This window comes from Calidris pugnax, unplaced genomic scaffold (genome assembly GCF_001431845.1).
Source record: "Calidris pugnax isolate Ruff unplaced genomic scaffold, ASM143184v1 scaffold188, whole genome shotgun sequence".
Taxonomy (NCBI): domain Eukaryota; kingdom Metazoa; phylum Chordata; class Aves; order Charadriiformes; family Scolopacidae; genus Calidris; species Calidris pugnax.
In genome coordinates, this window is record NW_015091257.1 from 5,688,437 (window position 1) to 5,712,659 (window position 24,223).

At 38.4% G+C, this 24,223-nt stretch overlaps 1 protein-coding gene across 2 annotated transcripts in view; it reads right to left on the bottom strand.

The window, feature by feature from the left end:
- PRKX (protein kinase, X-linked) overlaps positions 1–22,539 on the bottom strand; it is a 62,392-nt gene extending 39,853 nt beyond the window's left edge. The window contains exon 1 of one of the 2 annotated variants that reach the window (XM_014960429.1): positions 22,113–22,539. In XM_014960429.1, coding sequence (XP_014815915.1) covers positions 22,113–22,299 — 187 coding nt within the window. In that variant the 5' untranslated portion in view covers positions 22,300–22,539. The remainder of the gene's footprint in view (positions 1–22,112) is intronic. The other variant, XM_014960428.1, reaches the window with a different exon arrangement.
- Between the last annotated feature and the right edge of the window lie 1,684 nt (positions 22,540–24,223).

The following is a 24,223-nucleotide window of genomic DNA, read 5'->3' on the forward strand; positions in this document are numbered from 1 at the left end:
AATTATTTTTTTCTTTCAGTGTTTTTAAACACTATGAAATAGCTTCCTTAAGATGAAACCTAAAACAAATTGTTGAACATTTAGGCTAAAAAGTTACTGTTTTAATTAAAATCTATTACACTAACTCACCACAAACAAAATACATGAATGCATCACAAAGTAACTAGACTCAGGCAAAGAGAAGGAAAACCAAAAAGGTGAGTCTAGTATTATTTTAGGTATCATCACAATCCAGATTTTAGGCCGCAGGATTCCTTTTGATCGTTTAGGAAAAAACAAAATGAAACAAACAAAGAACCAAAAAAACCCACCCCAAATATGACAGAAACATTTTATATTACAACCCAAAATGGTGAATCCTGCTCTCTCTTCAGATACTATTTAATTTTGGGTCTGCTGTTGTGGATAAACAGCTCCTACTTCTTGAGTTGGCCTTAGTGCTACATTGAAAATTTTGAACTAGATGTCACAGAAGCAGACTAAGTCAAAAGGGATTGACAACCTACAAAGGGATTGTTTCCTACAAAGACATGTAACTTGCAGTTTATCTCTGGCAGTGAATAAAGAATCAATTCTGGTGAATCATTAGCACACTGGTTTTCACTTATTCTATTCTGATGATGAGCCAGAAGTACTTCCCAGTGATTTTTCCCCCTCCCAATGAAGGTGGAAAAAAGGTGGCAAGTAAAACATGCAGGGCCGTACTAAATTGGAAAAAATAGCTCTGTGGCTAAGCTTAATCCCCACAGTCAAATCTTTACCCAAGAGGACAGTAAAGCTTACTCTCTTGTCATTTGCCAGCACTTCTATCTTCACCTTCAGTTTTCCTGTTTAAAGAAAGCATTTACAAAACTGATTTGGCTAGTTGCTTTACTTAAATTCTGCATGGAGATATTTAGTTTGGTTTTGCACAAAAACACCCCAAAACAATTTGCCGTGTCACTAATCAAGGACAGACTTAAAACCTTTCCAAGTAACTTCAACTAAAGGCTACAGTCATTAAGTTCTTAAAAGTTTAAAACAGCACCTCTGCAGAAGATACACCACAATTCAAGTACTTAATAAATTGTTCCAGTAGCTTTTGCTCTGTCAACTGCTACAGTTGAATGAAACTAGTATATGGACAAAGCTTATAATTACACCCAAAGAAAATAGAAAACCTTAAAATAAAGTTAACCAGCTAAACAACTACAAAATACGGCTGTGCCCGAAACTCATGTTCTCATCCAAGAAAAATAAATGACACTTGATGACTAAGAAACAAATACTTACAAATGCAATAATCAGTGAAGAGCCACTTTGTTCCGTAGAAGTTAAAGTTACAAGGAGTCTGATAAAGATCAGAGATACATGCAGCAGCCCCCTCTGAACTATTGGAAGCTAAATAGGGGTACTTAGTAGGTATCTAACACCTTATTAGCCACTTCCCTTTTCAACCCAGAAATACGTGCCTCTACACACTGCTAGGATTTTTACATAACCAGCATATTTTTCTCTGTCCTGAAACTCAGCTCTTGCAGATTTTTTCATTTGTTTTCTCCGAAAGAACTACTTGATGCAAGTAAGTCCCATATTAGTGCAAAGAAAGTATCAGGCTTAATATTCTTGACTGTGTCCATTTAAAAAGCAAACAAAAAAATCTTGTTAAAGTACAAAGGTTTATTATTGCTGAATGAATGTAATAAAAGCCACATTGTTTGTACTTGACCGATTTCCTCCTTCACCAGTGCTGGACAGAAGCCTTTGAGAGACTGGTACCTCTTATAATACATTCCTTTCAATTACATTTCACTTCCATCTTCATCTAAAATAGTGCTAAAACATTGTATTTTTCAGTACTTTTGGAACAGATTATCTATTCACTACTTAATATGTTAATGTTAATATGTTAATATGCTTTTACAGTATAAGAGTGAAGAGTGAATTATGCTGAAGAGCTCCTAGATGAAGACAGACCAAAGACTTTGGCTTTATTTAAACACACTCAGCACATTTTAGTTCTCTTGCATGCTAAATAGGCAACTAATAGAAAACTGTTAAAAATTACCTACTCCTTGCTATTTTGCGTGTTACCACAGAATTGGGAACACAAGGCTCGAGTCCAGAAACACACTTACATATGAATTTATACACACTTATACCAGCAAAATAGAGATTTAGCTAGAAAGACAAGGTTGAAAATGAGATACACTGAGAAAGCAAATTCTATCAAATTAACAGTAAAAATCAAGTTCAACAGCAGCCAATACCTACTTCTTCATTTTTTTTTAAAGTTTAACCTTTTTTCCCTTAGACTTCTGACTTTCATTTTAAAAATTTCACTAACATACAGATAACTCAGGATAACAAAAGAAAAAAAAAAAAACACCTCTGGACATTCACACTGAAGACAAAGTAGTAGTAGTTGTTAAAGACCTCGAGGCATCAGAAAGTTCATTCTTCACATTCTATCTTCAAACCTTAAGGCTGATATTTTTGAAAAATGACAAACTGGAGCTCTTTCTTCTTTCAAAGACAGAAGACCAGAGGACCACAGAACCCCATATAAGTTCTTTATGGTTGGACATTAAAAGATAAAACAGATATATCTCCTGAAAGGCTACCACTGTTCTTGGCCTGTTGCATTTATGGGGGGAACTTATAAAAAGTCTTCTCACAATATAAAAAAACAAACAACTAAGCAGTAAAGTTGCAGGCTAACAGAATACAAGCAGCAACTACACAGCTCCTTTGTAACCCAGACACAAGCTGACAGAATTTCTCCATCTTTTAGGCAAACAACCAACAGTCTCCCCAGACACCTTGAGTTGGAATTTCCTCATTTATTACAGAGCTTACCTTTGGACCAGCCAGGTAGAATCCTGTCAAAGTCAACAGAAGGGAAAAAAAGGCACTTCTATATTCAGTTGAGCAGTTTTACTCATCCAATTTATGAACCCAGAAGTACTTATTTCCTTCTGCTGATCATAAAGTGATTCTACACATGTAGGCTTGATAGTCATTTACACTGCACAGGTCTACATTCAGACAGAAGAAATCAATCTCGAAGTTATAAGGTCTGATAAGTGCACGTGGGATTTCACAACACTGAAATTGACATAAATATGCTAATTTGTATAAGGAAGTATACATCTGTGAGGTTTAAAAAAAGAATTGTTCGCAACTCACTAATTGTTAGTTACTAATTGCTAGCAACTATGAAGAATTTACTTCATACACATCATCAATGTGTATGCCAAACGATACCTATACAACTTTATCATCTTCATCACCGTGACCCAAATAAAACTTACTGGCAGAGTATCATAAATGTGCTATTAATAAAGTCAGTTTTCACCTAGCTTTTTTTTTTTTTTTTAATACTAACATAGTTAATAAACACACATTGCACACAATAAAGAAGAAGTATAGCTTTTACAAATAAATACAGAATCACAGAAAGGTAGGGATTGGAAGGGACCTTTGGAGATCACCTAGTCCAATCCCCTCTGCCAAAGCAGGTTCACCTAGAGCAGGTTGCACAGGAGCATGCTCAGGTGGGTTTTGAATCTCTCCAGAGAAGGAGACTCCACAAGCTTTCTGGGCAGCCTGTTCCAGTGCTCTGTCACCCTCAAAGTAAAGGAGATCTTCCTCATGTTGAGAAGAAATTTCTTGTGTTGCAGTTTGTGCCCATTGCCTCTTGTCCTGTCACTGGGCACCACTTAAAAGAGTCTGGTCCCATCTTCTTGACACCCGTCCTTTAGATATTTATAAGTATTGATGAGATCACATCTCAAACACATCACAGATCACAGCTCAAACCACATCCAATTTGCAATCTTGTATTTACCCATATAATCTGTAGTTTTACGTATGTTACTGAAGTTTTTACCACACAAAAGAGTCTTAGAAATTGTGTTGTTGTCTTAGAAGTTGTCTATTGTTGTGTTTACTTTACACTTGAGCTGTTATGCAGACAAAAACAGAAAAAGAATTCTGATATAACTAAGCCCTTTTCTTAAAATTTTATTTAGTTTGATCTTTGTTTTGAATGGGTTGTACTAAGTACTAGAGATTTTATTATGATAGGCATAAAAGACTTAGTGTTGTAACTATGGCAAAATGAATATTTTCCCAAAAGACTCAAATAATTTCTTTGCATCTAAGGTATGAACAGCGTACAGGGCCACTGAGACCCTGTATTCTATCTGCTTTAACTTATGTTTTACAAAACAAAATCAAGCTACAAGCCAGTCAGAATCTTCTCCTAAAACCCTGTTTCAATCTGGAAAAGCACTGCAAATGGATTTATTTTTGGTTAAGGGTTAATACACTGAGAATTCTTGAGTGGAACAAAGCATTCCTCAAAGGGAAGGCTTTGTTTATATTCATAAGGCAGTATCAACCGGTATTCCTGAGAGACTACAGAGTAAGATGCATTACGTATCTAGAAATTACTTCATGTGCTCATTACCCTTCCAAATTCTCTCATACTATACCATACAAAAAACAGCATAACACTGTCCAAGGTAAGGTGATGAAATCACCGTTGTTTGACACTAGAAGGGACATAATAATATCCTCCATACAAAGAACTATTATACGAGAAAGAGGAAGTAAGCCTGGAATATCCAAATAAAGTTATATCTGATATGGAACTGGAACAAATATACTAACACAAATATTAAGTTTCAAAATCCCAGTCTTCAAATTTCATTATCAAATATCAAACATTTCAGAAGAAAATCCCTATAGTTCCCAGGAATTAAACTGCTGATAGAAGCAGAGACTGAAAATAATCTTTGCATTAATACCTAATGTTACTGAAGACATGCCAATGTTAATTTAACAATTACATTTAGTGTAAACTGTTAAATATTCCAGCAGAAAAGGACTGCGGCCTTTAAATTATTCATACTCTTCAGGACTGCGTGGACCACTACTGTTTTTCCTCTATAATGCTGAAAAATATGTCTAAATTGAATTAAAATCCTGCTGTTTTCTAACTTCAGTCTACTATCCAACTGAAACATAGAATGGATAATTTTTCTATTTCTACTGTGCAGAAAACATAGAAAAAGAAGAGCTGCTCTACCAACTTTCAACAGTTAGAAGCCAACTGCCCTTGTTAGTTTTATACAGATACTTTCCTTTCCCTCCCATCTCCAAACTGGGATCCAGTCTCTCTTCAATATTATAACTCTGAGTATCATACCCAAGAAATCTAACCAAGCCAAGAAATAAGAATTTAAATAAAAGTTTGCACATATTTGACAATTCTTAAATGGACAAAGATGAACCAGGATGATAACATTTCAGAATTTATGAAAGAGTACACCCAAACAACCTACAAATACACTTCTGTCATGAAACAACCTTGATTTTCAAAGTAACTCTCAAGAAACAAACTGTACAAGAAAATGGAAATCAAGAGGTGAATGGGTTGCTACAATCAATACTAAAGTAAATTTCAGAGACGATGGCATATATCATAACAATATGATTAATTTTGCAACAGTAAGGATAGACTTTTTGACCAATACCAGATAGCATTTTTTGTGCAGGACTGAGTTTCTGTACAATTTTTCCTATTTTTTTTCTTTAAAACATAAAATCCTCTAAGGTACAATATTTACCTTAATACCATTTGCATTAGACATATTTGCTAATTTCATACATCTGAAAACACAGGTGGGAAAATGCAGCATGTCACAAACAGGCAAAAGGATATAGGTGAATTCCCTAAACAATAATTTTTTTCCCATGCAAAAGCAAAACTGACATATAAGGTTGTGGAAATAAATCTCATTTGCAATAATGACTATGAGCTACTTCTGAACAAAAATATTTAAAGAGTAAATATATATATACGTATAAAAAAGAATTTATCAGATTTGAAATTATTCATGAGTCACAACATGAAACTGAGAATCCTTCATTGAGTCACATGGAGAGCAAAGAGAAGGGTAAAGTTCAAAATCAAAGATCAATGAGATAGCGAAAGAAAGTATCATACAGTAGATATGTTTCAATCACACACAGGCCACGGCTTTCAAGATTCCCCGAAAGAATGCTTGCTTTGGACAGGTAAGCACAATTCGGCCTACCTAGATATAGACTTACCAAGCTCCTAAATTTCTAAGCTAATGTAAATACTGGAGAAAAGCTAATCGCATTAATTTTTGGAATATTTAGATCAAAATGCAGGTAAGTGATTTCAGACAGCTATTTGATAGCTAGTTTTATAGAATAAGCAGCTTACCCAATACAAAACAGTATGTTTAGTGTGAGAAGGCTTAAATCTAAGAAAATTAAAACTTGTATTGCAGAATACTACTAAGACCCATTAGTGGCACAGTATACCCTTCTTTAAATTGTATATAATCTTTCATAACAGATCTCAAGTGTCATTTCTGATAGCAATCGTGTTCAAATTCATGTTTTTTAAATAGTTTACAAATAGCCCTTTCTTAAATATTATCTGTCAATTCAAGGACTGGTCCATTAGAAAAAAAAAAGTCACCTCAGCCTCATGTTGTAGAATTTGAGCAATACCACAGACAAAAATCTGTGTAAATCCAGAAGGAAAACAGTAACCGCCTACCTGAGCACGTACCCTACACCAATCTTTCCATAAGACTTGAAAACTCGCCATAAAAATCTGAAAGCACTTCAAAAGTTGTCAAAACAAATTTAGTTCAGCTTTCAAATGCATTGAGAAGAAAAGACCACATAACCCTTCACATGTATTGAGCTTGGGCTGAATAAATCTCCTCCTTACCAATGACCCAGTGTTCAATATACACTCCCAACTGCAGAATCTCAGCCTCCCAATTCATTGGATTCACCCACTAACCTGGTAGTGACTAAGTTCAAAGTAGTACAGTGGCAACTCACTCACAATGGGTACACGAGAAAAAAAAAACCAAAAAAAACCAATCAAGATGTTAAAAACTGCATTTCAGGACAACTGTTTGGACAATACACTGAGTCAATACACATGGAAAGCTCTCCATCCTAATCAGACCAGCTAATCTAAAGAATGCTTTAAATGGAAAACAAACAAAGCTTTAAAAAGAAAACAGAACAAACCTCCCGCCCCCCAAAACTCTCCAGTATCTGTGACAGTCAAAGGCATCAATAGATCAGAACCTTGAGATCTAAAACAAATCAGTCCCTGATTAGTGTTAGCTGATTACACTCATTCTCACAAAACTACTCTACACACAAGAGTTTAACTTTTACATAGAGTGTATTTAGAATATTGCTTGGAATCCTATTTTCAGAATTAAAAAGTTATAAATTGCTCTGTTCTGCAGGCCATGAGGAGTTATTTCCTGGATCTTAATTCATAATGCTCCGTATGGTCATAAAAAGTATCAAGTATATTATATAATAGTAATAATAGTGAAGTCTATTAGTAAGGTCTATCTAGTAGTAACAGAATTTCCAACCCATCATATCACAGTTCCCCCTCACCCTTCTGCAGGCCATGAGGAGTTATTTCTTGGATCTTAACTCATAGTGCTCCATATGGTCATAAAGAGTATCAAGTATATTATATAGTAGCAATAATAGTGAAGGCTACTAGATAGACCTTACTAATAGAAACAGAATTTCCAACCCATCATATCACAGTTACAGTTATGAGCTAGTCAACCATACAGAACCCTTTTTATAACCCCAGTGTTCTCACTTTCCAGTCACCGAAAGCAGTTAGTCATTAATATTCAAATCTTGAAAATCAACCCAAGTTCTCTTTTTTCTTAAGAATCTACATTTTCTTTTAGATTTTCAGTTATTTCGCTCTGCTATCCTATGCATGTCTTCATCACACATCAATATTTTTAGCAAAATATACCCCTTATATGTAGCTATATGGGTATATAATATACAGATACACACACATGCACCCATTTACCCAACCACAGGTTAATTTATTTCATTGTTTACTGGTGTACTTGCTTCTCACTTCTCCTCTCTCCCATAATCTAATCCCATAAAGTCTCAGAATTAGTTATCTGAACCTAGTCTGATATATTTAAAAACAGGATCACAGTCTGCAGTAAAGAGAGCAATGAATAGCAAATCCAACCCCACCTTGATAGGACAGATTAAATTACAGCTAATTGAATTCATGAGCTGTAGTTCACACGCCAAGAGTACTTCACATGCCCTTGTAGACTGTTTCTCCAAAATCGTAGCGTCATCAGTTACAAAGAGGTTCACTCGCTATTATAGTAGACAAAGCACACCTTTCAATAAAAATGTATTTTAAATTATTAATTTTAAAGAAGAAGCATTTCAATATAATTTATAATTCAGGACTTACTCTTAAAGAAATAGTGCACAAGCACAAACGTGCTAAAATTAGAAGGCAGGGCCAGATATAAAAATCAGAAATGAACACAAAACCAATCTATCTGGGCTGGATCATCAGTTCATATATAACCCAAATTATTTCTAACTGAAAGTTACTGGTTTCTACCAGTCATCAGTTTATGATTCATTAACATTTTTTACAGAGGCTGAAGCATGCTAAGTTGTCAGCAGCAAAGATAAATGCTGGAAAGATAAACTTCTGCCATGAAGAGAGATGAAATATGCCAAACAAGAAAAATTGTTAGGCACATCATATATTTACTGTTCTATGAGCAAACTGCTGTTTGTTTCAGATGCTTGCACGTTTCCTAGGAACAAGTAATAGTCTCAGAAGACAAGACAGAGACTGATGAAATTATTCTTTCACACGTAAAAGGTCCTCCTACATCACTGATGGAAGAAGAAACTAGCATTGCACTATCCAAAATATAACTCCTCAGGAGGCATCTGAAGAAAGCTGTGCCAATGACTAATAAAAATACCTTACTTCTTGACATAAAAATTAAATGTTATCCTTAATAAGATTTGACAGCATACAAGTCAAGTACCATCAATGTTTAAAGAGTCCCTAAAGCACCTGTTTTCACTGTGCTGCCCTTTATAGTCAAGTTACTGACTTACTCAGTCCTTAAAACGAGGTCTGTGTATGACATGCAAAACTCTTTAGAGATGACTACTTTATGGTAAATTATTAAAAAGTATGCACCAAAAAAAGGATTTGTCCTGTTTATAAAACTAAAACAACTTTGCTATGGAAGGACCTCCAAAGCAAAGTGATCAAACAGTATGGTTTTTTTCCTTCTCTCTGCTCTCCCTCTCCCCCTCCCTCAAGTGTTCCAGCATTTCTAAATTGGTTTGTCGGGGTTTTTTCCCCATTACAACAATCATTGTTTAATTTTATTTCAAGAATCATATTTCAAAGGACCAAAGGAGGCCAAGCAACAAAGTGGTGTTTGTTCTCAAACAATGCAGCGCCTAACATCTCTATCAAAAATGAAAGCCAATTAGGTTAGAATCGCAACTAGTCTGGGATTATCTGGAGCTCTGAATCTCTGCCTAGCTGTTAGATCCAATTGCCAGGAGGAGAGTTTTTCCTCCTACAGATATTTTAAATGCCAAAACATGTGAAGATTAGAGAGACATTTATCATTGCATTTTATTACATGAGATAAACTGGTAATATTGCATGCAAGAGAGCTCAACTTTAGGGTATCAATGAATGCATAGCTGGCTTATTTCCACATATAGTTGCTGACATCACACACTCAGTATTAACCAGCAACAACCACAATTTCAGATACACCTACCAGATCTAGAACTAGTAAAGTGTGTTTCTTTTCATATGATTATTTAGAATACCCAGTTGCGCTCTCAGCCAGACTTTCACTCTGTTCTACTTGTTATGCCCTGAAAAGGTACAATATGGAAGAAACACAAACCTACCTAAACAAAATGGAAGAGTGTCTCAAAACAGCATTAAGTCCCCTTATCCTACTTTCTTTTTCCAACATAATTTTTAAGTAGGAGTTCCAACATTCTGAACTAAAGGTGCAGCCTCACCTATGCATTCATCTGCATTACCACCTGCCAGCTTCCTCTGACTACTCATCCACTTTGGTAGTCCCCATTTCACTAGGAACCCTCTTTATTAAAATACAGTCATGCAAAGACGTCAGTAAAATTCAAAAAGATTATTTGAAATTAAGGCAGAGATGTGAACTCTTGTCTCCAAATACTTCATGTCAAAGCATTTCACTTGCAATTAAACATTTAAGATCAAGACTCAGAGACAAACTTATTTATATTGCAGACTTTTATCACCAAGGTACACTCTTATGAAAACTCTTAAAAGCAATGTGAAACTAGTGTACTCTAAGCTATGCAACCAACTCCTGCTTTAGTTTTAAGTTAGATGAGTTTACCTGCAGATCTGTCAGGAAAAAAAACAAAACAATATCGATGAGGGACTGGCTAATTAGCCACAAAGCCAGTTATCTTCCACATTTCCCATGTCACAATGTTGCTCCTCTATTTCCTATTAGCATGTATTGCAAGCTCTTCTCGACAGATAAAGAATTCACCTGCAGTATAGTACAATTCATACATATTTCATGTTAAAAAAAAAAGTCCTTGCTGAAGAGCATTTTGAGAGTCTATTTCTTAATCTGCCTCTGATGTCAGCCAGGTTGAATATTTATGGAATTATACCATAGCCACATCTTATGCTCAACTTCCGCTCACAAAACTAAAACGTTACACTTTTTTGGGAGGGAGGGTGGGGAGGGAAATATCCTTTAGATTTCAGACATCAAATACTGTTATTTCACAAAATGCACATGACCCACTCAAATTGTCCCACCACAGATTTCCAGAGCATTGTTTTCCCAGAATTATCCCAAATCAAGCCAACAAGGCTTCACCCTGCCTAACCCACAACTAACAGTGAAGTAAGAGAACTGAAAAATTTAGGAATACCTAACAAAGGCAGCAAAAAATCATCTCCACTGCCACCAAAATAAATCTTTTGGCTTACAGTAAGTCAAGTGTTGCAGACAAAGAGTTGAGATAATTCTAGACAGTCTCTTCACTTAGACATTTAGAACCAAAGATAAGAGTTTATTTTATTAAACACTTCAAGGGGATAGCTTTCATAGGTTTTACAGCATCAGGAATGGATGTGCCCCAATTTATTTCTACTTTTCAGCTGATGAAGGATGAAACATATACAACTGAAATCCAAAAAACTGAATTTAAAAACACGGGGTTTTTTTCCCCAAAGAAGTATATTTCCATGTATTTTAAAATATTTTGCACTAACTTTCGTGTTAGTTCTTTTTTTCAGATTGTTTCCAAATCTCTTCTCAGTTACTTTGTTTTCCTTCTAATGATTCTGTCTTGTAGGACACACTGCCTTTCTCACAGCTTCTTTCCAGCTGCCTTTTCTAAGAGGAAAAAAAAGTAACAAAACCAACTTTAATCATGGAAAATTTTCCACGAACAGATCCAAGGAATTACTGCTACTCACTGTGAAATTACTAGAAGAGATGCAGAAAGCTTTTAAACAGAATAATTTGAACTAAATTGCAATACTGGGAAACTTTTAGAAATATTTTTAGATTTATTATGTCCTAAATGACATTATTTCCAAAGAGATTAAAGAGTGAGCAATTTCTACACATATGGTTGCTAAGGTGAATCTTAAGTCGATTGAACTACGTTGGTCACTAAAAAAGGAATAAGAACAATGTCGTTGATTCAACAGAACTTCTGTATCCACCATTTCTTAGTGCGCAAGGTGGGTTAAAGACTTGGTCACTAAAAAAAGAACAATGTTGTTGATTCAACAGAACTTCTGTATCCTCCATTTCTTAGTGCGCAAGGTGGGTTAAAGAAGTCTTCAGAGGCCTTTGAAAGTCACCAAAGTCAGGGAGAGTTTAGTAGCCTCAGAACACAAATTCAGCATACTGACACGCAACCTGAAACATCTTGATGAAAGAGAGGACAAGAATCCCAGTTTAGAAACAAACTGACCAGCAACTGTCCTTATTGTTCGTTCTCCAGGGAGAGAGACAGAGTTACCCACTAATCTTCCTGAAAACAAACTAAAACTTTACAATGCATACTCTGAAGTTATTTTTGGCAGGCCATGCAAATTAAAACCGTGCAGGCTATCATCTCCTGCGCCCAAGGAGCTGCAAGAAGCCAATACCATGCTGGGGGGAAGAGGTCTGAGGCTAGAAGTCTGTCATCAGTTTTGGGGCAGGTGGCTAGAAGAGTCAGCTATTAAAGCACCCAGAAGTTTTACATAAACACAGTCAGTTCCCAGCCTCTTATTTTTTATATTTGCCATCCATATAGCTATTACAGTGCCTCCTAATTAGTAGATCAGCAAAGTAAAAATCTTGCACCCAGTTAAGCCTGTTTTTGAAGAGACTATGGAGGAATAGCTTTCTTAACATCTACCGAAACAATTTTGGTGTGTTTAATTTACAGAACTGGCACTACCAGGGAGGCATAAAAAGCAATATTAACTAGACATTTAAAACAATTTTGGTGTGTTTAATTTACTGAACTGGAGCACTACCAAGAAGGCATAAAAAGCAATATTAACTAGACATTTTGCTTCAATCCAGACAGCTCCCTGCACCTTCAACAATAATGGCAGTGTCATTACCATAAAATTTCAGATTGCTCAGAGTCCCCATATTCCCCAATACAAAGAGAACAACACTTAAGCAAATGCCATGAATGCTGTGTAAAAAGCTACATTTTAATGAAGAACCATACCAAACCTCAAATACTGCATAGTGGGCACCCTAAATGTTCACTTTATATGATTTTGATAACACATCATTACCTCCTATGTAAGAATCATGTAAAAAGCCCACAAACAAACAAAAACCTTGGCAGCTCCACATTCTTCTTATATTAAACAATGTAAGAGACTACACAGTCACTTTTTCCAGGCAAAATAATGTATTGTGTTGATAGCTTTAGTGCTTTTAAAGTATGTATAAGACAATACCAAGTGTACACAAGAAAAACTCGCATGTAAGCCACAGGTTACAACTGCTAATAGCAGTTTGTATTACATAGCTCTTCAGCCTTTAGTTGCCTTTCCCAAGTACTCCAATAAATACAAAATACATCACATTATCATTACATATGAATTCTTGCAAATTGCATGGTAAAATCAAATTAACAAATACCAGATATGTGACCTTTCCTGAAAAGTTAACTCAGAATAAATTCTTTAAGTAAAAAGTATCCTAAGGTTAAAAAACAAACAAACAAAACTACATGCTGTAGATACTGTATGAATAATGTAGCAAAGAACTAAGTGCAATAGGTAGCAAATTAAGAAGTCCTGACAAAAAATGAGCAGAAGACTCTTCCTATATCAAGCTTAGAATTGTAGAACTTAGGTTTTATGAATTTATATAAATTTAAATATATATGCCTATATATATATAAAATAACCCAATAGAGAAAGCTTAGGCTATATTCAAACTGAATATGCAGAAAAGAAACAAGAGCAAAGAAGATTTTACATAAAAATTAGTCTGTTTTAGATACCATAGCCTGTTGACATAAGGGCTATGAAATACACTGCAAATCAAATAAAACCATATAACCTATCTACTTTTACTGTGGTATTAAATAAACACTCCCCAATGAATAAAGAGTCCCAAGACTAGAAATTCAGATACTTCACAAAGTATTCAAATTGCCTGAGGGATGCAGTTCAGATTTATTTAACTATAACGTAGGTCAAATTGAGGTGGACTTCTCCCTCAACAGACTAAGGAAGTTGAAGGTCAAAGCAAGACTTTGGGCATGGTTTCACTACCAGATCAATCCAATGGACAAGTCTAACATTCCATCATCATCAGTATTATACAAAAATATGTTACACCACGCAGCTTAGTCACATGGAAACAATGCTTCCTTCATTAATTTTAATGTGTTTCAGCTATAAATAAATAAATAAATCACACACACGAGCAATTTGTCTGAGGTGAAGCGTATTGAAGCAGACCAATTGATTCCCTGGAGAAAAAATAACAACACATTTAAACAAAAGTTACTGTCAACCAATTAATAGACCAGCTATCAACTGCTCCAAGCTGGGACTGAAGGAAGAAAGCAGGCAGCCGAGTGGAAAGTTTTCATGAACAAATGCCACAGATCACCAGAATTTAAGACTGGACAGGGCAGCTGTCAAAATTCACCAAAAGAAAACTTGAGCATCCACACATTTGAAAAGCAAGTCTGCAATGCAAACATCCTAAAACTACATTAAAATAGGTATAGATATTAATACAAATCCTTCAGCATGAGCTTTACACAGCAGCTCAGGTAATCTCATTTTAATAACCCAAAAGCACAAGCAACTTAGCAATACAATTAAATGGGTTTAATCTAGTTTAGGTATGTCTAAAAAGGAGAATTGTAATTGTATATCCTATAACATCTACATGTCCAGAAAAGCACATTCTGAATACTTGTAGTATGCTAGGACTTACAGTTTCAATACTATTTTCCCTGCTCCAGTCATCTTTGGCCTTTCAGTGAAAGCGCTTGCATATTTACACAGTTAAATTGCTTATATTTAATTGTAAAAACACAAAATTTAGAGTTCAATAAGACTGTGGCCCTTATACCATATAAAAACAAAATATGAAGTTAATCCTCATAATGAGATTGCTATTTTAATATTTTCAGAATGCTCCTTGGAGTAAAAGATGTTTTCTTCAAGTTCAAAGAAGCCTTCCAAAAGGATAATCTATATTTTTATTTTTTTAGATTATCAATGGGTTCAGGGCAAACCTGCTCACAAAAACACTGTATCTTTTTTACCCTCTGTCCCTCTAAACCTTTAGAAGAAAACAAACATCCCTCACTGCTTCAGAGGTAATATCTTTTCAAACACCAACCCCTGGAACTTGTCAAGAAAGAAGTCGTTAATTTGCCAGTTTAGAGTCTTACTATCACAACTGAAATTACTTCAATACCCTTGAAATATATTATTTGCCCAAAATAAAATGGTAAACATAATACAGAGAGTAAAAATTTGACCATTTATTTTAATAAAATTAACAAGCAAGTCTACCATTATCCACAGAAATACAATAATGAGACTATCCAAATATGTGTTTTGTTTACTGCTTTCACAATTTACTTACCTGCCTCCCATGTGAATTTCCTTACCACTCTAAATTTACAGTCTCTATAGTAAAGAAGAGGCTATACTAATGGAAAACATCTGATCCACCTTCAGTATTAAAAAAAAATAATAATAATAAAGCAATACATATTTTAAATAAAAACTAAACCACTGCTCTAATGTGAAGTGCAAACAGTGGTTAAAAAAAATGTTGTAATGTATACCTTCCCCCCTCCCTTATTTATTTTTTTTAAAAAAAAGGCCACTTTTGTTTATTCATTTGAAAGGTAGTCTTCTTGTGGGAAAACAGTACAGTCTAACTTTGAGAATTGCTCCTCCATATTACCTGAATATCCCAGGTGCACACTAACACATAGTACTCAGCAAAACTTTACTTACCAATATCTTTGAAGGTGCTAAAACCTTCTAAAACTGTGCAGAAATATAAGGATGCTTTCCCAAGTAAAGACATTGTGTCAAACTACTCCTGAGTAGTACAAGCTAATGCTGAAGATGTTTTAGAGTGATAAGCATCAACAGTAAGGGAATTGTATTGTTTAACCTAAACTAATTTGGTTAAGAACAGCTTACGCCCAGACAAGCTCTTGCAAGGTAAACACAAAGTTCCCATCTTTTACTTCACAAAAATCCACTCCTCAGTGCTGTATACACAGCTATGCCTCTCATAACAAACAAAAGTGGTACATAAATTCCACCACACTTCTCTTTCTTCTAATATTTGTATGTGGCATATCACCCTTAAAGTGGCCCAAGCCAGGATTAAATAGACTTTAGCTTGGGATTTGTTTCCCTAAGTTTTCATGACATAAAGCCAAAATATCAAGACACTCATCTCCAAAAGGCTGCTCTCCCTGTCCACTACAAACAGTCCAGACACGCAAACTCAGGAACCTAAACATAGAAAAGATGAGTCAAGCCCTAAGAGCCTACATGTTGTCAACCACCAATACCTTTAAGTGCTTATTCACTCCCTTTGAAAAAGGGGAAAGAAAGAAAAATTAATTCAAATCTCTATTTCTCGTAAAGTTTTTTATCTTTTTCAGTTTGGGTTGGCACAACCCACGACGGAAGAATTTTTCAACAGTGTCTTCACCTGGAACATTACTTTTATTCAAGCATAAACTTGGCAGGGGAAAGATGTGTTAGGTGCTTTTGATTTTGTGGGAGAGGAGTTTTGCATGCTTCTTATTTCTGAAATACTAGCAGTACTTGGGTTCCAGATTATTTTATTATTTGCATTGCAACAAGCACTTTCGGGCATCTCTGGGCTATTTATAGGACTTAAATTATTTATCTTCAAGAAGTATATTTGCGTGTCAAAGCCCATTCTACAACATACCCTCAAGTACACAACATCAGAGAAAGAATACTGAATTTCTCTCCATGATCAGTTAAATATCTAAGTAAGATTAAAGCAAAAGAAACAGGTGACAGGCAAACACTGGCCATTTACCTCAACACTGATTTTGAAAACTGAAGACAGAAAAGCAGAAATGTGAACTTCCACTTTTCACATGTTCAGACTTTTTCGATATACTCTCACTTTTCTGACCCTTCTGATAGACAAAAGAGGATACCCGTTTCGATCTATTTTTTTCAGCCGCATGAGAACAAGAACCTATGGGAAAGGACCTGTTGCTGCCTACTCCCACAATAAACATTATGCTACTGAAATTCACCTCAGCAGTGGATAACAGGAAAAGCAAGAGAAGAAAGCTGAGTCACACCTGGTCATTTTCTCTCTAGAACAGGCGCTATAACAATACTAAGGATTTATTTTGGGACAAGTATGATCTTGTGGGAGGGAAAAATGAAGCAAGAAAGACATTCCACAGACAGAGAGTGAAAACAAAATCCAAGTCATTTAGCTTTATGACTAAAGTCTCAAAGACGTACAAACGTAATGGTGAATTCAGGTCACCATCACAGTCACAACATTCAGAACATGTTTTCTTTCAAAACTTGTGGTATTTAAGGACATTGCCAAGTAAAATCATGGATTACTATTTATCATTTCAGTATCAAGAAAAGGTGACAAAACAGGAAAAAAATGCTCACACATCCCTCAGAATATAATATTTTAAATAGATGAGAACCTTGGTAGTGAAACCAAAAATAACACTTGGTAAGAAACTGAACTAATTTGAGCCCCTAAAAAAAAAAAAAAAAAAAAAAAAAAAAAAAAAAAAAAAAACCCCCCTTTTTCCTGGTTTTTTTTTTAAAAAAAAACCCCACTTGCTGGACCTGGCCAAGGGACATCCTTCAGGAGCATCGTCCCATCCCCACCACTTCCAGTGCAGGTGTGCTCTTCAGCCTCCGTGCTGAACCGAGCTGCAGCAACTGCTTTGATTCACCTCAGAGGGAACTGTGTTTCAGTCTCGGGTAAATTTATCCTTAAGAATGAGCTGCAGACTCCGGCGATGCTAAAGCTCTTTTGAAAGGAAGGCCGGGGGAGGGAAAAGAACATTACAAATATACTAACTATCTACCTAGCTCTCGTCTCCACGACAGTTGGCAGCATTATCTTTTTCAAAAAAAAAAAAAAAAAAAAAAAAAAAAAAAGCCACCAGTGTTCCAGTGTTTTTTGCTAGTAAAGAAGAACTTCGCTATTCTGGTACAGAATTTTTTATTTACACTATGCGCAGAGAAAATACTACTGTGATGTCCTACACAGGAGCACATTCCTTCTTACAACATTAGACTATAGTTCTGTACCCACTGTCCTGCTGGTATAATGCCATTTGAAATATATTTGGCTAGCATATTTGCTGTGTGTACACAGTGAAATTAAGTATTTAAAAATGTGTTGCAACTCACTTTTCCCATGTACTTTTAAAATTTTTCCCATGCTCATAAAAATTAAAATACTGGTTTGCCCAATTTTTTATTCTGCATTTACTTAGTGTAAAGCACCTCATGGGAACAGTTGTTTAAAAGAATCTTTTCACATGAAAATACTACTATTAAAATATTTCAATCAATTGAGTAGATTTACAAAACCCAATTTACATTTATAAAGCATGCTATGGAATTCATTGCACTTTGAGAAATGGGCAAGAAACAGATCTCACAAGGGAAAGGGCAAAAATAAGTCTACCATCTTTCTTCTCCTAGAGTTCTCTTCCTGCCACCTGCCTTATTAACCATACATTTCATTTAGGAATGTAACACTTGTTCTCCCAACTCCACCTACCCAGTATCTTCTGGTTTTCTTGTACTTATTATTCTAGTCTACTCGAATTACTTCTTCATGATGTCATAATTAAAAATTTAACATCTCCATTTCAGGATATATGTCAGGTGCCTGACTGCAGCCACTCTGCCTACTGGAAGAGGAAGGTTCCTCTCAAATGCTCATAAACAATAAGGATGGTTCAGAAACTATGCCACTAGTGCTCATAGTCTCTCTTCCACCAATCAGACCTACAAAAAGTTTGAAATAAGTTCAGAAAAGCATGAGTAGGCCGTGAACTTTCAGCAGCTACGTTTCTATGAACATGGTGGTCATAGGGTATAAATTTTTGCATCTGTGCAGCACACAACTACCTCAGTCTTGGCACAGCTGGATACGTAAATTCAACTGAGACCGACAGAATATTTCAGCCCAGTCTAAGCAGCTGTTTCTGAGCATGCTGAGCAAACACTCATATTTTGACCTCTTTTGAAAGGAAAATTAACTCACAAACAGAAGTGGACAACCACACACCTTCAACAGTTCCAGAGCAGGAGCACTCAGCTTTCATATAAGAGACTAGTTAAAAAAACAAATGACACCTCAAAGGTTCAACACCATATCTCAAACCTCTCAAAAAGTACCCTCAAAGAAATATGCTTCCTGTTCCATCTTAGTGTCAGAAACCAATATGCACCCAACTCCTGTGACTTCCCCAAACCCATAACTGCACTTTATTAACTAAATATTAGGGCACTTCCCTCAAAAGCACACCTGTACTCTAGTCTCTGCTACCAATGCTTTTACCAAAAGGCCCACAAATACAAAATAAAGATTGAGTCCTGGGATCTTTCGGGGAGATAAATATCCTCCTAAGCATTATGTGAAACTGTTCTCCCCTTTTGCTCTTTCTTTCCTCACAGTGAGGTCTTTATTAAACCAGGCACAGTGTCCAACAGAAATCACAGAGAGCACATGCAATCCAGCTTGCATTATGGTGGTCGAGTTAACAGATTTTAATCCTCTTAGACTATGAAGGGTATTTAAAACAGTAGCTATTATATCCAAAGCAGGTACTGCTTCCAATTTTTATTTTTTTTTTATTTTTACATGAACTTTATTCCATCCTCCAAGAGAAGGTGCCTAAAGTCAGGAATACTCACAGTTTCACAGACACCAACGTCATCTTTTTATCTCAAGTATTACTCATAAACAGGTCTAAGAGCATGGAGTTCACCTCCCTCTTCTGCCATTTTCCCAAGTTGATAGTTTCCAAGGCCTCTTTCTAAGCCTGGGTAGATATATAAGCAACAATGGTTCTAGTAGAGAAGATATCAGAACTTCCTGTCATATCATTTCTGGGTATCCCCCTCTCCTCCACAAACACCTCCAAATATCTCAGATCGAGCACAAAGCTTCTGAGAACATCAGCAGAAAGAAAATGGCTATTCTTATCACAGCAATCAAACTGCAGCTGAGTCTAAGTCGCTGTAGTGAAATTGATGACAATACATTAATCTCATCTATTTGTGCAGGGAGATCAAAACAGAGGATAAGGCAATATTGACTAAACCACAGCTAAAAAAAACAAACCTGCAGATACACTCTCCGTATATGTGATCTAAACCTAAACTGCAATTAACTACCTTAATTAAAACAAGGTTTAAGCTAAGCAAAGATGAGTTTTTCAAGCTAACCTACACATCTACATATTATTCTTTAGTATTCTGCACCGATTTAATTTGCAGATGATTTAACTCAGGAATGCAATGTAGCATGTTAGCAGGTGCGTACAGAGCAGCCCAACCTCAGGCAGAGTTACTGGCTCAGACCTCAGATGCACTACAGAGATGTTAGCAGGGTGCTAAATCTTTTATAAACTCTGCCACTCAGAGGCAGGTATAAATGTGTTCAGTTTCAGTATCACTTTGAGGCTGCTGTATTGCTTCCTGGTCAGGAGCTAGATGCCTTCCCTCCTCATAGCCTTCTATTGAGGCAAGTCATAAATTTGTTTAAAAAACAACTTACAGTAAGCCAGCTCAGCTTCTTTGATAAGGTAAGGCCTTACGTGTTTATCTCTGTACATTTTTATACCCTTCAAGTTTTGCATTTTGTCTTCCTTTCCCTACAAAACCACCAATGCCACGGTTCACAAGAGATGCAAAGAACAGTCATCTTCTCAGACAGAGCTATTTGAGAAAAGAAAAAAAAAAAAGAAGACAGAGAAGGAAGGGAGACTGCTGTTTTAAGTATTCTGTCAGTGCCCTGCTAGACAGCTATCTGCTCCTTTTATATTTTACTCCCTTCTCTGTGTCTTCATAGCAAGCAGGGTCACTTTTTTAAAGTCTCCCTTTATACCTTGTGGAATCACAACTTTCCTATTCCTTAGCCTCTAATGAGCACCTTAAAGAACACTCTAAAAATAGATGCTGTTTAAAACTGACAACAGGATTATTTTCACATTTCTTCACTGGCCTGAGGAAGATCTCCATGACTATTACGCCTTCTTTAAAAATTACTATTTTTCTGCAGTCTACTCTTCACTTGAAGTCATAATCCTCTGTGATGACAATTGTATTCACAGCAACTAGTCATGATGTAACAAACAAGATCAACCACTTCTGGTGGAAAACAAATTATTGCAAACCTTTCAAGTAATCTCTTAATAATCTCAATTAATTTCTCAATAAAATGCCTGTTCACATTTCAAATTGGAAAAATTATCTCAAAAAACAATGCATGGGCAAGAGAATATAGGGTGGTCTTCACTGATCACAATATTCTCAGGCTTTCCCAACTCCATTTTTAAGGACCTATCAAAACCAACAACTTCACTAAGAAAGGGTTTAAATCGCACCTTTTTGGCTGAAGAAAGCTTAGGGGAAATTAAGATTTACAGCACTTACTGGAATAAATCTATCCCAAATCATTCCAGAGTCCCATAAAGATAGTAAAACTTCCATACAGTTGAACATACAGGCCTGCAAACCAGGTGCAAAAACATACGTAACTCCACGTATGTATATTCAAATACAACGCACTGACAGATACAGTGGATACGAACACAATGAACATTATCACTGATGCCCAAAATGCCCATTTATTGAATACATGCATTTACTCCGCAGTGCCACCGATTACAGGCAGTTTTTAGTTAAGTGTAGCAGATGTGAGATGCAAGGTTGCCTTCTACCAAAATTCTGCACACACAAAGCACCTTTGCATCAATATTCAGGGCACCAGCGTGTTGGGGTTTTGAAACGCACTTAGCTGTATTCAGTTAACCTGTCTGATCTCTCCACCGGTCCAACAACTACATTTAAATGATGAATTATTTATTTTATTTTTTTTTTTTTATCACGATGCAGGCATGAAGTTAAACCAGATAAATCAGGTTCGACACCAAAAAGGTCTTTAGGCTTCACCAGTGACCGTCCCCGTCTCCTACACAGGCCAAACCCCGTTACAGGCTTGTTCAGCTGCCGATAAAACCCACGACCTCACAAGCCAGAGACGATGACACGCGTGTGTGCGAGGGTGTGCGTGTCGTGGTGGGGCGGGGGGGGGGAATCACCCCCAACGGCACCTGCCGACCGTTCAACGGCCGACGGTCCAACCCCGCTGCCTCGCAACGGGCCCGCAACGCCCAACGGCCGCAGCTCCGGTGGGAAAGGAAGGAGCGGAGATGGGGGGGTCACCCGAAAAAAAGGAGGGCGCCCGGGAAGGGAAAGGGGGCAGGCGGCCGCTGGGGTACCTCCGGGGGCCGCGCCCGGCAGGGAAGGGGCGGACTGGCCGCTCTCCTCCCGCCGGGCAGGGCTGCAGGCAGGCAGGCACCTGGGCAGCTCCTTTGTTCCTCCCCGCTCCCGCCGCCTCAGCCCTTCCCGCACTCACCCACGGTGGCCAGGGTCTCCAGGTCCTCCAGCTTGTAGGCGGCGGGCTCGGGCGGGGTGGGCGAGCCGGGACCGGCGGGGCTGGGGGCCGGCGCGGCGAGCTGAGGCGCGGCTAGCCCCGCTGCCGCCGCCGCGTCGCCGCCGCTCTTCGCCCCCATTTTGGCCTTGGCGGCGCTGAAGGCGTCCATGGGGCCGCCCGCTCAGCGCATGGAGAAGGGCGAGCCGGGCCGGCGAGGGGGGAAGAGATGAGGGGAAGGAGGGGAGAAGAAGGAGCGGCGGGGACGCAAAGTTTCAGTCTTCAGCAGGCGGGGTGGCTGCTCCCCGGGGCCGCAGCCCGTTCTCGTTGCCGCCTCTGAGGGGGCGCGGAGCCCTTCAGCATCGCGGCCAACCGCCGCGCCGCCCGCCACTCGCAGCAGGAACCGCCGCGCTAACAGACAATGGCGAGGGTGAGCCCGGGCGGGCCGAGCCGAGCCGAGCACGAGCCGTGCCGAGCCGCGCCGCGCCACAGGCGGGGCGGAGGGGCGGGGGTTGCCTCCCTGCCGCTGCGGCACTGTCCCGCAGAGGGCTGGCGGGGCGGGGACGAGCACGGAGGGGACGAGCTCTGCGATCCCGCCGTGGCGGCGGAGCCTCGCTCCCCACCCTGTCCCCACCACGGGCAAGCGCCCCGGGGGTGTCTGGTAACGGCGGTGCCCTTTGCTCGTCCTTCCCCGCGCCCCGCCGGAGGGGCAGCGCGGCCCCGCTGCTGCTGTGAGGGGGGGGATGGTGGAGAGGAGGGGGGGCACCGGCGGGCTCCGCGCCTGCCCCCGCCCTCCCTCAGGGCTGCGGGGGGAAGGTCCCGTCTGCTCCCTGCGGGAAGTTAGAAGCGATGGATGGGGGACCCTTGCCAAGCGGGTTCCTGGCACACCTGGTTTCACACACCGACAGCTGTGGGAAGGATGGGTGGGTGGGTCGCTCCACACGGGTGGGAGCGGGTGTTGGGGTAACGCGCCGTTGCAGGGTGTCTCCCACCCGCGCAATTCAAGGTTTCCCCACGCGTTGTTTTACTCGGCCGCGTTCAGGTAGGGACGGGTGTTGGAGCGGCCGCGGCCCCTCCGTGTTCCCTGCGAGACCCCCAGGTGGCCGGGGAGCGGGGAAAGGCACCGCGTGGAGCGGCGGCCGAGCACCCAATATAGCTCCTTCCACGGCGGCCAAGAAACTGTTGACGATTATGCAGAAAGACGGGGAAAATCGGTGTGGGAGCCAAGTCACTGAGAAGAGCTCGTGTCAGAATTGGGAAGGAAAGCCTCATTTTTTCCATGCCTTGTTCTGGCCCGGTTTTCACGCTGCTCGCCCTGCTCCAGCGAGCAGCGCATCGGTAAAGTGCAGATCGAGTCGCACAGGTAGCGTTTTGCATCTCCTGTTTATTCAATGTGAAAACATGGAAGCACTAGTTTCTGTGTGGAGCAGGTAGTTTCTGCTTACTGGTTTCTGTGTGGAGTCAGTATAATAATAATGAGAAATAATTATCTGTGTATATGCAAAAGTGAGTGTGAATATATAAATTATATATAAGAATTTCAAATTTATCTATATCTTTCCTTACAGTCTTGTCTATAGTAACAATACTCAGAGGATATAATGTGTGTTTTTATCTCGTAGCGTGTTGACACAAAGAGTTATGACTAATTCGGAAAAATGCTAGGTCATCTCTGCTTCCTGTCAGCCTGTGGAAAGAATCACCAGTCAAGGAGGATGACGTCACTTTTGCTACAAAATTTCAAATTTCATTTGTGTTCTTTTCAGAATGCAAGTTTTGTGCTTCTATTTTGCTTTACTAGGTCACTAAATTTCTTTTCGTAATATGTTTTATACATTGTATACAAAAGTTATTGTGATTCATGCCTTGAATGGAAAATTTTAAAGATTCCTTAAATTGCAAGTTGTAAATGTTCTGGCAGGCTGTAAATGTAGTTCTTGTTTGGTCAAAAGATGGGCAAGCCAACAAGCCTCTCAACAGTAACAGAAATTTTTGTTAAAGATAACAGTTTGAATAATAAACATTCATACAGAATCATCTAGGCTGGAAGAGACCCTCGGGATCATCGAGTCCAGCCATCCACCCTACTCTAAAGT